The sequence below is a fragment of the Notechis scutatus genome, chromosome 6, assembly GCF_049901735.1.
Source record: "Notechis scutatus isolate UNSWTSFEM ecotype Mainland chromosome 6, rNotScu1.2, whole genome shotgun sequence".
In the NCBI taxonomy this organism is placed as follows: domain Eukaryota; kingdom Metazoa; phylum Chordata; class Lepidosauria; order Squamata; family Elapidae; genus Notechis; species Notechis scutatus.
Genome location: NC_142014.1, coordinates 34904868 through 34922446, shown reverse-complemented (window position 1 = coordinate 34922446; position 17579 = coordinate 34904868). Strand labels below are relative to the sequence as shown.

Genomic DNA, 17579 nt, shown 5'->3' with positions numbered 1-17579 from the left:
AGAATTTTTAAGAAAGAAAAGAAAGCGGCGGAATTAAAAAGGGAAGGAAAAAAAAGAGAGAGAAAAAACTTTGACAGCTGAATGGGGCTTCGAACCAGGAGAGGAAGAAGCTGGATCAAGAAACTTAAATAAATTGAATTAAAATACATTGGCAACAAACAGGCATAAACTAAAGCTGGACTTAAGAGTATTAAAAAGAAGGGGGAAATATACAAATTGGAGACTTGATAGCTTTGGAATATTGAGGCTCGGAAAGCCCCTAACAATAAAACAGGGGGAGGAAAAAAAGGGTGAGGACTTTGTATAACGGAGAGTGCCATCTTGTGGACAAAAATTTAAACTGGAAAATATAAAGAAGAAAGGGGATTCTGCATTGATATGAGGGGTAATAAGAATGTATCTGCAATTACAAGTTATTTAGTTAATAGGGGAATATAGATCATTGAGAGGGGGAAGGGCACTGATATTTTTTTCTTTTTTAATAGATGAATGTATGTTCTTTTTAATGTTGCAAGAAAGGTTAATGTTTATTATATATATTGAAATAATTGAAATGAATTGCAAGGATGTTTTAAAATGAGATTAATATCAGTGACCAGGACTAACTAAATGGATTAATTGCTTTTCTTTCTGTTATTTTTCTTTTGGTATTATAAATAAAAAAAAAACGTGGAAGTAAAAGGGAAAAATATATTGCGGAATCTGACTGAAAAACGCAATGTTATGTAGTTCTTTTTTAGGAAATTATTATTATAACTAATTAAAATAAATGTACATTGGGTATTAAGATGAGGGAAATAAGATATAGTCAGACCACTGAGGTGACACTCCCAAATTAGTAAAAGGGGAGGGGAAATCCATGTTTTATTTTGTGTGTAAAAGCTTGTATAAATCTAGAATTTATGGAAAGAATATGCGATGAAATTGTAACCCTGACAGGTTAAAGAATTAAAAGTTAACAAGTATGAAGATATGTGAATTATTAGTGACTTAAATGAGAAAAGAGTATTATGGAAAAGGTCATGTTTAAAAGAAACGTTAATGTTTAAGAAATATTTGAAATAAATTGAAATGAACTGAGAAGATATTTAGAATGAAAGTAATATTAGTGAACAGGATTAATTTGTTCCTTTTCTTACATAAAAGTTGGTGGATTAAGTTAAAAATGGATAAGATAGGACGTTGAAAGTAGAAAATGACTAGATAATTATTGTCATATTTGCATGTAAAAGTGATGATCCGGAATTATGTTGTACACCGAAAAGAGCTTTTTTATTTCTTTTTGTTTTGGAAAAATTGAATAAAACTTGTTTTTAAAAAAATTTGCTTCCAAGCAAACCCATAAAATTTGCTACCAAAGAAAACTCACAAAATTAACTCACAACACACCATGTATGTAAATATTGAATTTTTTATAAAAGAAAGAGCAACTTTTACCCCAAATCAGGCAAAGCAGGCAGGCAGATTGAGTTGCTCACAGAATCACAGATTCATTTAGAGATCTGTGTTTCTGCCATCGACTAGCTGAGTCTACACTGCTTCACTCCTAAGGAAGGTTCGGCTCTGCTTAAAAGAAATCCAACGATTTCTTGCTTTCTAGCTAATCTAAATCTTCAGGCACAGCAGAACAGCTGATGGTCGGGGGGGGGGGGAAAGGAAAAATAGCAGCTTAGCAGGCAAATTTGCCAGGTAAGAAGTGAGTGGGTGGGGAGGGTTCCCGTGGGCCATTTGGTTGGCGCAGCCTTGTGTTCCCATGCAGCCTGGATTAATTGCTGTGGGGGGTGCTCTGGGAGTGACATTTCTCAGAGGACCACCAAAATTTTCTCGCAGACCATCAATGGTGGTCCACTGGTTGAAAACCATTGTATTGGAGGTTTCTATTGTAATTAGATCCTAATATATCTAATAAACACATTTCTTGTCTTAATTCAATCCTTTGTCTCATTATTTCTTCCAACCATGTTTTGGTGGGGCGGTGGAGTAAGGGGAAGCCCTTGCAAGCCAAGTTGAGGGGAGCCGCATCTCCCCTCCTGGGCTTGGTCTTTTCCCCCCCGGAAGACGACTGAAGCGGTGGTCCAAAATGGCCACTCCGAAGAGGAGGACTCAGCTGGACTAAGATTTGTGCAGGAGGGAAGAAAGAGGTGGATAACATCTGAACCGGGACAATTGGGCGAAACAATTAAACAAAAAGTTTAGTTGGTAACATTGAACTTTTAAGAAAAGAAAAGTGAGCGGCAAAAATACAAAGGGACAGGAAAAAAAATAAGAAAATAATTTTGACAGCTAAGCGGGGCTTCGAACTGAGAAAGGAAGAAGCCGGAACTAAATATTTAATTAAATTGGACAAAAATATTTTGGCAATAAACAGGCATAAAATAAAGCTGGACTTAAGATTAACAATAACAATTATTATTATTATTATTATTATTATTATTATTATTATTATTATTATTATTATTATTATTATTATTATTATTATTATTATTATTATTATTTACAATTTGGAGACTGGATTATGCTGGAATATTGCGGTTCAAAACACCCTAAATGAAAAAACAAGGGAAAAAGGTGAGGACTTTGCATAACGGAGAGTGCCATCTTCTGGCAAAAACTTGGACTCAAACAAAAGGGAAAGCATCCTGTTTCTGTATGAACTGGTGTTGATATAACACTAAAGAAATATTGAAACAAAGTAAGAATCTTAGAAAGTGAAAGCTGAACCAGAATAAAGAAAGAAGCAAGGAAAGACTGATTGGGGGATTGATTGACGTTTTTGGTATAGACCCTGGGCTGGAACAATTTAGAACTTTAGAAAACTGGAAGAAGAAAGAAGGAAAGTTTCTGAAAGTTTGGAATGGAAAAGGTAATAATAGAATTAAGTATGCATATGTGAATATATGTTATATTTGTTATATTTGTATGTAAAAGTGATGACCCAGAAATATGTTGTCCACTAAAAAGAGCTTTTTGTTTTTATGTGAAAAATTGAATAAAATTTGTTGAAAAAAAAAGAAAAGAAACATGTTGTGAGTCAATTTCTGGGGCACCCTTAGCGACAGGGGAGTGTCCTCACAGATCTGACAGACTCAGTCCAGTCAGTTAGCAATGACTGACAACCCAATTCTGGATGATATCTCTACCATAATGGAGAAAAAAAAGGATAATAACTCCCCAAATGAAAACTCGCAGGATTATTTCTTGTTCTTTTTCTTAATCATATTCAGGATTAGTGACTGACTACAAATTTGAGGCCATTTAACCAGTTTAACACTAATATATTTCTTTGCCTCTTGAAGTCCCTCTTGCTTTTTCCTTGCCTTTATCCTCCTGTTTCTGCTGTTCTTTCAGCCTCCCTGTTCTTGCTCACTTGTTTCATCACCCTCTTTGATCTTCATCCTTTTATGCATTTGTATTACTTATTTGGGGGTGCTGGGCCAGCAGTTGGGATAATCAGGAAGGAATTTAGCTTAATTTCCCATCTTTTATTATACCAAAGAATATATTTTTATTTGTAAAATTTTCATCACACTCCTTATATTTGTACAAGCTGTATAAGCTAGGGGAGGGGCTTAAAAGAGGAGAGAAAAACATGGGAATATGTTGCAAAGATGAAGCAAATGAATACACAGAGAAAAGAGAACAGGGAGAAAACAGTGTTAAAGGACTGGATTGATACTTGAGTCCAAGTTTTATAAAATTATGTTATTCCTTCCGCAGGGCATACAAAACCATTGAAGAGGATGACTTGAAGTTTCCCCTTATATATGGAGAAGGCAAGAAGGTAGGAATAAACCTTGTGTGAAAGGAACCTGAATGCTGCATCATATTTACTACTCAATTTAGCCCCAAGTTGTTTGGAGTTTTCTACTTTCTTCACTTTATTTTATTTTTCTGACAATTTAAAATAGTATTTTGTTTCTAATAATTCAGTTCCTGTGTTCCATGACAAACAAGAAGCCTGTTACAGAAAAAAGCAAGTTTCATTACTTTTATTGCTGAACTGTTTTATTTTGATTTTTGTTTGCTTTATATAAGTATGCATTTGAAGGCAGTTTAGGATAGAGAGATTTTGAAAAGAAAAAAAAAGTTTGGATAGGCAGTTCTGCAGTTTGATTGTACAGTTTGTAAGTGATCTTTTAAACTGGGAAAAATAAACTTTTTGGATTTGTGCAATTTTGGAGAGTTGTAGAGATCAAATAAGTTTAGGGCAATAAGGATGCCTATTGAATTTCTAGTTACTAGGGATTTTTTTGGGCTGCATTCACAGTTCATTCTTGGAATAAAATTTTCTTTCAGGGATGTGGATCAAAAACTGAGAAACAATTCTGTCAGAATAGCAACCGATTGCCAAATAGAAAATTAGAAAATAAATTATTAGCACTGACCCCTATAATTCTGAAGATGTGGATCTATGAGGAGTGTGAGGACTCTGTGATCTCAAGATTGCTTTTGTTTGCTCATCACATTTATAAGCCCTTCTCTAGTGGCTTGATTGCTTATTTCAATTAATCATATGAACTTCTGCATTGGTCTGACTGTTCTGGTCAGCTCTGCTACAGCTTACATGTACATTTTGATGAGAATTTTGTTTTTTCAACAGTATTTCTGCACCCTTTTTCCCCCTATGTATGTATACTTTTCTCTGTAACAGTTCTTCCTATTTGCTACATATTTTAGAAGAATTTAGTATCTCTGAAAAGTAATCTGAAGAGTTCCACACTCTATCTAGGGGAATTGGAGATTACAGTTTCATAACAGTGATGTTAAAAAGTGACAATTTTTTTGAAAGAAGACCCAAATTCTGTTTTCTCTTTAGATTGCAAAAAAAGAATATTGGTTTATATCAATGGTTCTTGAAGTATGGCCAGAGGGCCTCTAGACATCCACAACGTCAAATATTTTAAAACTCAGTTTTAATTTCTAATACAGTAAATATTGATAAATATAACCCACATAAATCAAAACACTTGGGGTCTCAATCATTTTTTAAGAAGGTAAAGGGCTGCTGAAACCAAATGTTTGAGAACCACCGGTTTATAGTAGGAATTTTTGACAGCTAATTTTGACTCCTCCTAGTGGTAGCAAACACTTAACTGTAAGGTGTGTATGAGGAAAGCCACATGGCCAAAGACATGCTTATGTTCTTTTCTAGTGTCCTGTCAGTTGACATCTACTTGACATTTGAGAAGAAAACTTTTAATTAGCCCTTGTTCTGATTAAATATATAAGACAGCTTTCATCAACTGTAGATATTTAAAGTATGCTACTTAATGTCAAATGATAGCATACAGCACTTAGGACAAATAGCTCCTTTGGAATTATTTAAAGTGGTAGCCATTCAATAATATCTAATTCTATCATTTTTACTATGTATACTTAAGGTTTTTTTTTCTTGTTCAGGAATCTTTCCCCTAGTCTTCTCCAGTCTTCTCATGCTTTTATGATATTTATCTCTTCCTAGGCTCGTGTCATGGCAACCATTGGGGTTACAAGAGGACTTGGAGATCATGACCTGAAAGTGCATGACTCGAACATCTACATCAAACCTTTTTTGTCCTCTTCACCAGAGGTAGAACATTCATATATCTATTATAGGGGAACATGAATTAAACCAATATTTTCTTTAAAAGCCAATGAAACATGTATATACTTTCTTTGTATTATTATTCTGCCTGTAAAAGATTTAAAAACACCTGAGTTAAGAAATATTATTACTTAAGGAACAGATGATCAAACCAAATATTTAGTGGGACTTATATAGTGTAGGCTTTCTAACCTAAAACTATTAACAGCAAGTGAGCGAGTCACACCTTTTTATTATAAATCTGCGTACATAATCTGTTTCCTTTTTTAAAAAAATGATATTAGTGTTGTTTTTATCTGAAAATCTTTATGAGTCTTTCCAATTGAAAAGGAAGACATATGTAAATAAATAGATATGAAGTCATTTAGAAAGCCCATTTCTTTTTTTAAAATGTGGAGCTAAATGCCTTGAAAGGCTCTGACATATATACACATAATATAGAAGGCTAGTCAAAAACATCACAGCTTTTTCTAGGAGCAGCAATTCCTTCAGGCTATTGAAACTGATGTTTTAAGGTTGAAAGGGTGGGCAAAAGATGAAGAAATTCTATTTTTATAAATTGTTTTCTGCCAAGAATGACCTAGAATCAGTGAACTATTAAGAAACATATTACAGTTTTTTGCCTCTAAGACATGATACTCCCAATTGCCTACTAGGTGATCAAAAGCATGCCATCAGTGTAAGTGGTTTCTTCTTTATCTTCTCTACATGGAGTCAATTTAAGGCAGCTTTGTTTATGACCCTGTGATTATATACAATATGTTTAGCTTTTACTTAATGAAACAAATGAAGCAAATATTACCAATCACTTGTTTTAATAAATCTAATTATAACTTGGTTGATGTTTTCAAATGCCACAAATTTAGTAATTTGTTTTAAATGAGTTGAATATTTGGTACTAATTTTTGACCTCTTAATTCACTTCCTATTGGTCCAAGAGATTAAATGACCCAATTTTGCCTTGCAGAATAGCATTTAGATATTGCATATACACTATTTATGCAGGGTTCATTAGAAAGCTAAAAGCTATAACACAATTCTCCAAGATGTTGCAGCTTAATCACATTATTAGATCCCTTCACTTTCCTGGTTTGTGTTGGTTTTTGTTTTTCCTGTGTCCAAACTTCATAAATCCTTTAAATAAAGACTGCATTGAAATGAAGGTTCTTGGGCAACTTTGCATTAGTCAGCATGTTAACACTATACTGCTATAAAAAGGCTAAAGCAAATATGTCCTCAGTATGGTGTCTTTTAGGGTTCTAGGAAACTAAATAGATTCTTGAAGGGGAGAAAATATACAAGTTATGTGTGTTAGTAATGAGCTTTCCAACTTCTGGATTATAGTTCCACCATTTTGATACTTTTAATGAGGATTGAATAATTATATGCGAGTAAATTAATAGGTACTACTTTGGTGGAAGATAACAGCATTCCATGTGCCTTTGGCATATAGCTATGTTGATCACATGACCACAGAAATTGTCTTTGGACAATGCTGACTCCCTCAGCCAAAAAACACATATGAGCATTGTGCCCTAGAGTTGGATATGACTGACTAGTTCATCAGAATTTAAATACTTCATTGATTTTCCCATTTCAGCAGATCAATTAAAATGATAATTCTTTTAAACTTTATTTGGGGTTATTTAACAGGAAAACAATAAGTATTGAAACCAAACTTCTTAAAGTGTTGAAATTCTGTTTCTTTGTCCTAGATTTTAAATATGAACAAAACACAAAATATCATGAATGGCCCTTTTCTTGCATTGTCAAAACATATCCCAAGCTGCCAACTGTCAACTACAAGGTTAATGTGATATTATAGACCAGGTACATGTTTTTCTGAATCCTGGTCTAAATGGTAATTTCCTCTTACCTGCTGTGGTAAGGTTACTGCACTTCTTTAAAAATAGTCAGCGATGAAGTAATTAAAATCCTTGATAATTCAATGATTTTTTTTAAATCAAGGAATCAGGTGATTTGACAATGCCAGGAATATGTGTAGGCAATTAGAAGCTAGTGTTTTACAAAACAGACAATTGAAAAACATAAATATAATCTGCATGTAAGAATAATTTTAAATGAGTCTCTATTTTTTCAACATGGAAGTATGTGAAATCTAAACTTCGTAATGTTTTCCTGATAAATTTATTTTTGAGGTGAAAGGGTTTTTTTGTTTTGTTTTTTTATAGATTCTGGTCCCTGAATTCTTTCAAAGGGAAGTATGGCTTTTCTTCCGTTCTTCCAGGAAGAACTGTGTTTTCTTTTTGATTTGGACTATTTCCCCTACCTTAAGTCAACTTGAAATTATGAGGATTAGACTACAAAACATCCAGAGGAAAGTAAATTGGAACAGACTGGGGACAGTTTCATTTGGAAGATAATTATAGGCCCAAATTTTCATTTATTGATAATGGAAAAAGGTCTAGAAACAGGTAGACATAATGGCTATTCCCTAAAAGCTCTTATCTTTTCCCATTCCATGGATTATTTTTCAGGTAAGAGTTTATGATCTTCTCCAGTATGAACATGGACCAGATGATGTACTCACCTTAGCTACTGATGGACTCTGGGATGTATTATTAAATGAAGAAGTAGCAGAAGCCATCACTAATTTCCTGCCAAACTGTGACCCTGATGATCCACACAGGCATGTAACCTCTCTTCTGTAAACTATCTTTGAAATTGTCCTGCTTTTTCCTGAGGATAATATTGAGGGTATTTTGTTATAATATTTGCTTACCACTTAGAACAAAAAGCATTTTCAGCATGGTTTTTGTATTGTATTTCACAAGAGGCTAATTTTAGCTCTAAAATTTTAAAGTGAATACAAATATATGCAAATAAAAAATTGACTGTAAACAAAAATGTGATGGAGTCAGTTCAGGTTGAACCAAAGCAAATTTTACTGATTTCTGAATCCTGAAAAGAGGTGCGCTTTTGTGAAGCATAGATTTAGGAACTTCAGCTATTGCTTAAAAGCCGATCAAAGGTATCCTATGCCCTGTAGGGAAGAAGATCATTTTTTAAAAACATTTAAGCTGATCTGCTTTCCATTTCTGATATTCACTCACTTTGTAAAAGACAAATATGAATGTCTGCATATAGCAGTGATTGATGGACTGATTGTATGGTCATATTCAGAAAAATGCAAGCACATATAAATCCTAGAATATAAACAAACATCTTGTTAATAGTTCTTGTATGTGAATTTGTAATAAATGTCAGTTTGGGTAGGAAAGGGATATTAAACAGGACATAATATCTGAATTGATTCATAACTTCAGATCTTGAAAAGGTATACTGACAGTTGAGCACTTTTGTAATCCTAATGTATATCAAAATGAATAAATTGTACAAGATTCTGTTTGGTAGATTTTGTACTGCAATGCACACTTAAATTTAGTTCCTAGTAAACATCCAGCTTTAATAAACTACCTAGAACCTAGACTAGTTATTACCAAACAAAGTAAGAGTGTTAAGTATTATATGCAAGTACTGTACCTCAAGGCAGTTATTAGATTTGAAAACAAGAGAAATGGTTTAGATGTAAGAGATATTTCTGCAAATTTTCAACTAGATCACTTGTTCACATGCCTTCTTTTAGATTTGTGAACTTCTTTTATTTCATCCAAACACAGTGTTATTTCTGATAAACTATTTTAAATGATGTTCTTGTCAATATCATTGCCTGTATGTATGCATACATATGCATGCATGCATGCACAAATACACAGATATGCTCATGTGCAGAAACACACTTGATGAGGTCCACAATCTTATTTAGTAAAAGATATCCTAGGTGTCAATAAAGCAACAACCTTGCTCAAGATACCAATATAGTATTCTGAAATTTGAGTATATCTTTTGGTCAATTTTTTTCTTAAATTGTCCTTAAGATCTACTTGTATATTGTCACTTATTAGTGATATTATAGGAGTAGATCTTAAGGAGAGTTCAAATGAGAGATGTATCTCATTTTTCTTTCTGCTTTCCCCTTATTATTGTTTGCACTGGTGTTTCTTTTTCAAGGGAATAAATAAAAATGGTCACTTCAGATTGCTTGCCTGAAGTGCCTTTTGTTGTCTTTGCAGTGGTTCCACGATCAATAAATTTAAGGGAGAAGCAAATGTATATTCTGAAGTGCTATACCAATTAGGTACTTCATTAGGGACGACTGATTGCTTGAAAGATACTTCAGCAATTTTGTAAAGTTGCTTTAAAAGTTGCATCTCAAATTCACTACATTAGAGGAGAAAGCATGATGTAATGTTTTTATTGATATTAATCCTCAGATTACTCAGAACATCTTGCTCATGCATTGCCAAGAAAGAAAAGCAGCCTTCATTATTTACATGCTTTTCTTATTTTTCATTATTTAGATTTTCATTATTTACATATTTTCTATCAGTTTTTTTTACTACCATTTGCTTGCTCTTGTTTAATTTTAGTGTTGTTTCTTCTATAACATTGTATATTTTTATTTTAACTATTGAGAATTCCTTACTATGTTTCTTAATTTTCACTACACTTAAAGCAACCATATTTAAAAGATGAAAGATTACAAGCATTTTGTATCGGTAGTTCCACTGTATTGGTTATACTTATTCTAGATCACAAGTAAGCAATTTGGCTTGTTCCAGATGCTTTGAATTTGTTGGCTTCAACTAGTATAGGCAAGAATAGAAACTGTGGGAAATAAAGCCCAGAATATCTGAAACAGATGAATACTCTGCTACATATATATCAGTATATCTCTAATTTAGTTATGCCAGATTAGTTGCCTCTTGCAGTGTAAATTATTCTTTGGTCTTCTGCTATAAGATGCAGGATAAATGGTCTCTTCCTGGTCTCTTTCCTCTTGAGAAAAAAAATAAAGTTTACAGACATTAGACAAAGAATAGATACTTTGTATTAATAATACATGTTTTCCAAAATGGAGAAAAGATTCAGTTCTCTTCTTTTGTAGCATTTAAACCCCACTGCAGTTTGGATATCTCTAATATACTGGTAGTAGGAAATGTAATAACAGATCTCTCAGTATCTTCTCTAGTTTAATCTGGGCACTTCAGGTTTGCAGCTTTGCCTCATGTAATCATAATTACGTTTCCTAATGCTTAGTAAGACATGTCTTACCTTGCTCAAGATTCCAAGGGTAAATAGCTTTGCAATGTTTAGATTGGAATACTTTTTTCTTCCACATTGGAAATTGTGTGCAAACTATGTTCTTATCTGTTGAGTTTATAACATTTTTCAAAATAGTCAGAACATTTGGTCCTGGCTGAGGACTATGAATAAGGTAGCAAAATCTGAATGTTAATAAAGCAAATTTATGGTGATTAATATGGGCCATTCTATCAAACAATAAAGATCCTTTTTGACAGCAGTTTTCAATATTGGCTTTTCCTTCTTTGCTTACAGGTACACACTAGCAGCTCAGGATTTGGTAATGCGAGCTAGGGGAGTGCTGAAGGACAGAGGCTGGAGGATATCCAATGACCGACTGGGCTCAGGAGATGACATTTCGGTCTATGTCATTCCTTTAATACATGGAAATAAACTCTTGTAAAAGCAGCATCAGTGCTGGTACAGGAAATGTTTGATTATTAACAAGATCCTTTGAAAAAGACAGTCCTTTGATAAATGAAAGTAATGGTTCAAACATTCTCTTAAGCTTGAGTAACCTGATCTCTTTATACCTGAAAGCAAGGGCTGATTTGCACATCTCTTAGAGGTTGCAGCTTCCCTTAGCTTATATTATTGGTACATATCAAGACCAGAACTTCAGTGCTGCTAGTATATTTAGTGCTTTCTTTTTAATGTTCCTCCTGGTGAGGACACTGTTGTGATCTAATTTAATTTATTTTTCCCAGTTTAATGTAGCCTAGAATGCTAAATGAGATGTGAATTGGGAAGACCATAATTGAAACTGGATAGGCAGCCTTTATTTTCCCAATTTCTGTGCTAGCTTACTTTTATTTAGAAGACACTTAATTTATAATTACTAAAGTTAGAAAAGCTGGTATCTACTTAGGTATTGTTTGAAGGTAGTGATGTTTCAGTGGAGAGGTTCTAGAGTTTTGCTTATGAATATTAATTCAAGCTTTTTTTCCTCTTCACTGTAATGAATGGAAGTTTTTTGTATGTATAGATTTTTCTATGGTGAAATTAACTTTTTGGGTGGTGAAATTAACTTTTTTCTGGTTTCAGTCTAGCACCTGTCAATAAAATTGCCTAAGAGAATAGAGAAACATTGGGTGGTAAATCTATTTTTGTGTTATCTTTTTGTCAAATGTGTAGCTATGATGTAGCAGACTGGGAGATTATTTTAGTTAATATTTACTTGTTATCAGATTTTTCATGCATTAAATGCTTTGGTCTCCTCTTTCAATGGTATTCCTATTGAAAGAATTTTCTTACAAATACTGTTTATTTGGATGTACTGTATAAATGTTTGTCTTGTTTTTTCTTTAGCTATTTAATGCTAGTGAATATTAGAACATTCCTTTAGAACAATAAGCTTCTCCCATTTTCCTACTGTACTCTTTGAGCATTAATTTCTTTTACTGCTTCTATTGTAATCCGTTGCCAAGATGCAGTGGGTAAAAGTGTAAATTATAAATCCATATAGTATAACAAGAATTTATGAACAATAAGCTTCATTAGTTTGTTTGTAATTGCCAATATTAATAAAATATCAAAATAGATAAGAATAAATATTCCAGTAAGAAACTTACTCAAGCAAAGTATTCATAAATATATATACATAATGCAAGCCACCTCTTCTGGAATTAGATGCTTGAGTTGGATTCCTCAGGTATTATCTTCTCAATCAAGAAATCTAGTAGCATGTTCTATATCATTTAAAAAGTAAATGATATGGCTGGAAAATAAGAGATCAACTTTTGAGAGATCTGAAATATTTTAAATATTTTCCAAAAAAGAAGCTTTAAGCATAAGAAGGAAATGGTTCTATATGTTTTCATATCTTTTTTCTTTAACATTTTCCCATCTTCAGTGTTTTAAGTTGATATTTTTTGTGGGGCAGGCATTTCATATACTGTCTTTGCATCAATACAAATGTTTCTCTTGGTAGGGTAGTAAATAAGTTTGAATCCATAACTGAACAGTTCAAAAGATAATTAACCTATGACATCTCTAAATATGTATGCAATAATGTATTTTATAGTAGGCTTCATGAAACTGTTATAAACAACATTTCATAGTGTATAGTCTTTTCAACTCTGTAAGGAAATCTGGATGTGGATATTACACAGAATGTATTTCTGCATTCATAGTGTATACTTTTCAGTTCAGGTAATTCTTAATGTGAGTTGCTATTGATGTTCAGTTTCATTTCATTCTCATATGTGAAATCGGTGTTTTCTGGGTAAAATACTGTCACTGGTTCATCATCACTTTCTAATGTAGCATGTATATGGAAAAATGTGCTGTTGTGTTGTTTGTCTTCATTTTTCTTTTACATATTCCTCACTTCCACCACCAAAACCCTCTTTAAATGCAAATTGTCTCACTAGGTAATTAAAAATACATGTTTGATTTTTATGTTGCTCTACCACGGGAGTCCCCAATCCCCAGACTGTGGACCAGTATTGGTCTGTGGCTCATTGAGAACTGAGCCACACAAATGACAGGCAAACGTGTGAAGTTTCATTTGTGTATGCACAGGAACTAGATTCTGCACGCGAAACCATCCTCTCCCTGCCTGCGCCACTGCTGCTGGTCTGTGGAGCTGGAAAGGTTGGGACCACTGCTCTATCACATTGACACATTGTATTTTATTACAGCCTTTTTAGACACCTGGGCATAAAAATGAATCAGAATAGTCAATAGCAGGAATTGTATGTATTCATCACTATTACATTCTGTGTAGTTACTCTTTTTCTATAATTGCTAGTTTTACAGTAATCTAATACTAGAAAACACAGATTCAATTCCAGTGTTACATTAGTTCTTTGCAGTTACTACTTAATTTGCATAAAGAAAAACATGGGTATCTGTAGAAGCTTCCTGTTTTTCATCAGTTGTGAAAGCATCATGCAGTTGTGCCACAAAATCCACCTCTTTTGGTTGTAGATGTGATCTTATGCCATATGTATAAAAGGGATAGGATTTGCATCATGACAGTGTAACATTGCTTTTGTCAATCTATCCTTTGACACCCTCCCCGCAATAATATATCCATTAGCAATATTTTCAAAAGTAGTCTTAGAATTGACTGCCATGTGTTTTTCCAGGTGCAGTAGTAGTGACATCCTTGTATCAAAATAACACATGGAAACCAATTATAAATATCTTTCTAATAGTTCTGTCTTAATAACATTGTAGCGGCTACCAAATACTTCCTGGAAATACCAAAAGCCCTAGTCAGGACAATTAAAAAAATGTAGTTATGTCAATCCAATGCAAAACTAAGCAACATTGACTCACCTAACAAAATTCAGAAATTTAAGCTGACATTTAAGTTTCCTTCCATTTCTATTGCTGCAGAGCTTCTTCAAAGTTTTGATCTTGTTCAAAAGATTGCTTTGAATCAACAATGAGTCTCTCTCCTGCCCTCCCAAGAAGTATATTTTATATATGTCTTTGAGTAGTATCCAGATGAACGTAAGTAGCAGCTATTTATAAACCCCTGCAAAGAATTTGGTCTTCTAGAACAATACACTGTTGAAGGAACTGTATCAATTTCTGCATATGATAGAGTTGGAGTGGATTTTATGCCTTGTGTTATTAGACTGCAAATGAAGTCTTGCCAATCTCAACAGAGGTATCAAATGGTATCTCTCTTTATTTATTTGAGAAGAAAAAGTTCCACTGTGTTAGCAAAACCTAGCTAAGGCTTACATAACATCCCTTCTAGATGAATGCATATGAAATAATACTCCATTAATCTATTCTGTTACGGAGTTTATTATTAATATTTAGAGCAGGTTTCTCCAGATATACTAGTCTATATTTTCCAAATTAGTATTTGGGTTAGTTTGAGTTTTGGTCATTTGGGGCATTGGAAGAATTGTCCAGCACATATGGAGCAATACAAGCTGAGAAAGACTACCTTAAAAATAATGATGCTATACACCAAAACGTTGAAAATGAACAAGACTATAACTTCATTATTATATATTAAAGATCTTGAAGGAGTGTTGTTAAACAAAACCAAATACCCAGCCTCACTCCTTCACTCATCCCCAATGGAGGAAACATCTGTATTTTTTTAAATGACTGTCTCAGTTAAAATCTAACTGAAAACATTTATAGGAAAATATAAATTCAGGTAAAATTCAGAAAAAAATTGTTGCTAATAGAGCAATATAAATTTCCATAATGTTCTTTGCCTGGTACTAAGTCAACAACATATAATTTCAAAATTCCAAGATATATTAATTGCATTATTAAGTTTTACAACTGTGTAGTCTAAAATTTCCTTTACCGAATTAGGCAGTATTTTTGGGGTGATTCTAACACCTTATTTCCAATTGTAGCTAACAATTATATAATGTTTTTAATGAAATATTCCAATTCAAATTATCTAAGATCTTGTTTCATTACTTATCAATGCCCATGAAAAGGATTCGTCTTAATTACAATCTAAAATCAGCAGCACATGACAAGTGGTCTTGGATTCCAAGCAATAGTGAAATGGTTTTTTATCAAGAACTGTCAAGTGCTGAAAGTAAAGTAGTCATTGTATGTATTTTCTCTGAGGTTTGATTGTTATTTTTGATAATGAAGCACTAGAAATCTACAAAGCCCATTTTAGTACTTTTGCCCTTTGTACATGCACTATTGCAGTTTGCATTTTACAAACATTTGCACATTCTCAATTTACTTTGTTTTCTTTTAAAGAGATGTTGTAGGCCAGGGGTGTCAAACTCGATTTCATTGAGTGTTGTAGTTGTCTGCTGTTGGGAAAGGAGGGGCATGGTCGGGGTGGCTGAATGACCGTGGCTCGGGGATGTGGTCAGCTTGACATCAATCATGTGGGCTGTACCTGTGGGGATTGGGCTGGGTTGGGGAGGGAATTCAGGGATTTCCAGTGGGTGGGACGGGGGTTGGGAGGTTTGTCCCGCAGGATGGGGTGAGGTGAGGCAGGGGCAGGGCAGCTATAGCCAGAAACCGATTGCCACCCTGTGCTTGCTGCCCTTTGTGTACGGGGGATGGGTGAGTTGGTTTCTGGTTGTAGCTGCAGTCTGCTGTTCCCTTAGCTGGCACACGCTGTGGCTCTGAAACCCACCACTGGGTTGGCTGTCCATGCAGACTGCTGGATGCGCTTATTCCATCCCACTGTCTGTTTTGGCTTGCGGTTGGATACCTGTCATCTTGGCCCCTTTGCAGGTCTTGCCCTTAGCCTGCGTGTTCTCCTCACATACCCGATGCACCTCGGCCCCACTGTGGGCTGCCACCACTGCCACTTAGCAGACCCACCCAGCCCAAAGAAGGCGAAGCGGCCAGCTAGAAAGGCTGAGTAGGGGTGGTAGAGCATGCCCAGGCCCAGGCAAAAGACAGCCACTGTGAGTGAGGAAAGCTGAATCCCCATTGGTGCCATGGTCGCCAATGCCCATCAGAGATAGGGGAAGACACGCAATCACAGGTGATGATGGCAGTGGCCTAGTAGACCTGTGTGAGCTGCTGGCAGCCCATAGTGGTGTTGAGCTGCATCAGGTGTGTGAGAAGAATGTGGTCCATGTGCAGGCCAAGAGCACAAGACCTGAGAGGGGGCTGAGATGAGTACCGGTGACTTGTTCTCCAATGGCAAGCAAAAACAGATTGGACAGAGTAGGTGGGCTGATGGTGTCTGGCAGTAACCACCCCACACCCTCCTCACCTTTCTTAGCCCGTGGCAGTAGCCTGTGGCAGAGGTGCAGGGGAGAGGCATGCTGGATGCACCAGGCAGCTACCTGTCCCAGCCATGTGGAATGGTGCAGGCATTTCCGGTGGTGTGCATCACATGCCTCCCCCCCAATTCTGCCTGCTGCCAGTGCCGCCACACTTGTTTCTTGGAGGGCCAGCTGCAGAGCCCCTGCTGCCGGACACCCCACATGTACACGCACCTGAAAGCCGGTAAGTGCAGTCTTCCTAAAACAGCTAAGGGACTTGCCCATGTCGCTCTTGCCTGGCACATACCCTCCTGGCTGGCATGCATACACACAGGTGGCAGGTGCATATATGCACAGGCCTAGGCCACCCTATCCCGGCATATGTGCCTGCACCGTCCTGTGCGCCTGCGCCCGTCAGGATGGCATAGGCAAGGCTGAAGCAGCATGGACTGGCCCCTTACTGTTTCCAGGAGGGTCATGCTGGCCGGATCCGACCACATTGTGGGCTGGATCCGGCCCGTGGGCTTTGAGTTTGACACCCCTGTTGTAGGTAGACTAAAACTCTACAATCATTCTGCCAAATTATACCTGTATTTTACTTGAAAACCCATTCCATTCCAATCTTTGCTTTATTTTAGTGGGATGATTATATTTATGGAATATAATATTTTCTAGGCTCAGCATTCTACATGATGAAATGAATTTGATGGATAAAAATGATTTAGATTAATGTACTTAACATTGTGACTGTCATTTTTTTTTGTAATTTAAGAACAAAAATGTTTAGCAAAGGGATATATTTTATGTGTTTTGAAAAATTTTCAGTGCAATTAAGAAAGCTGAAAAACCAGAAAAATGTATGCACATTAAAATTTTAAAATGGAATTGTAAAAAAAATAAATAAACAGAAAAACTCATTAAGGCTTTTTATGGATGGTGTTTCTGTGGGATTTATATCTGATCGGTAAAAGCATAGAAATTTGCCAGTGATGACATGAAATCAAATGAAGAAAGTCTAATTAAGAACAATCTAAATACAGTATCATACTTTATTGTGAAAGTTAAATGAAAATTTCCAGTCTGCAAATTATTGTTATGCTATTGCTTTTCTACCTGTATATTTTAGGATAAGTTCAGTGTACAAGTCTTCTGCTTGA

At 35.1% G+C, this 17579-nt stretch overlaps 1 protein-coding gene and 1 long non-coding RNA gene across 3 annotated transcripts in view; both read left to right on the top strand.

The window, feature by feature from the left end:
* The window catches only part of PPM1H (protein phosphatase, Mg2+/Mn2+ dependent 1H), a 56106-nt gene extending 43002 nt beyond the window's left edge, over positions 1-13104 (top strand). Inside the window, exons 7-10 of one of the 2 annotated variants that reach the window (XM_026667802.2) lie at positions 3718-3781; positions 5462-5569; positions 8083-8234; positions 11006-13104. In XM_026667802.2, coding sequence (XP_026523587.1) covers positions 3718-3781; positions 5462-5569; positions 8083-8234; positions 11006-11153 — 472 coding nt within the window. In that variant the 3' untranslated portion in view covers positions 11154-13104. Of the gene's footprint in view, positions 1-3717; positions 3782-5461; positions 5570-8082; positions 8253-11005 lie in introns of both variants that reach the window. The other variant, XM_026667801.2, reaches the window with a different exon arrangement.
* A 3507-nt stretch (positions 13105-16611) lies between these two features.
* Positions 16612-17339, top strand: LOC148130167 (uncharacterized). Its single transcript, XR_015750049.1, has 2 exons — positions 16612-16740; positions 17215-17339. It is a non-coding gene; the product is annotated as an uncharacterized LOC148130167 (long non-coding RNA).
* Positions 17340-17579: the final 240 nt, after the last annotated feature.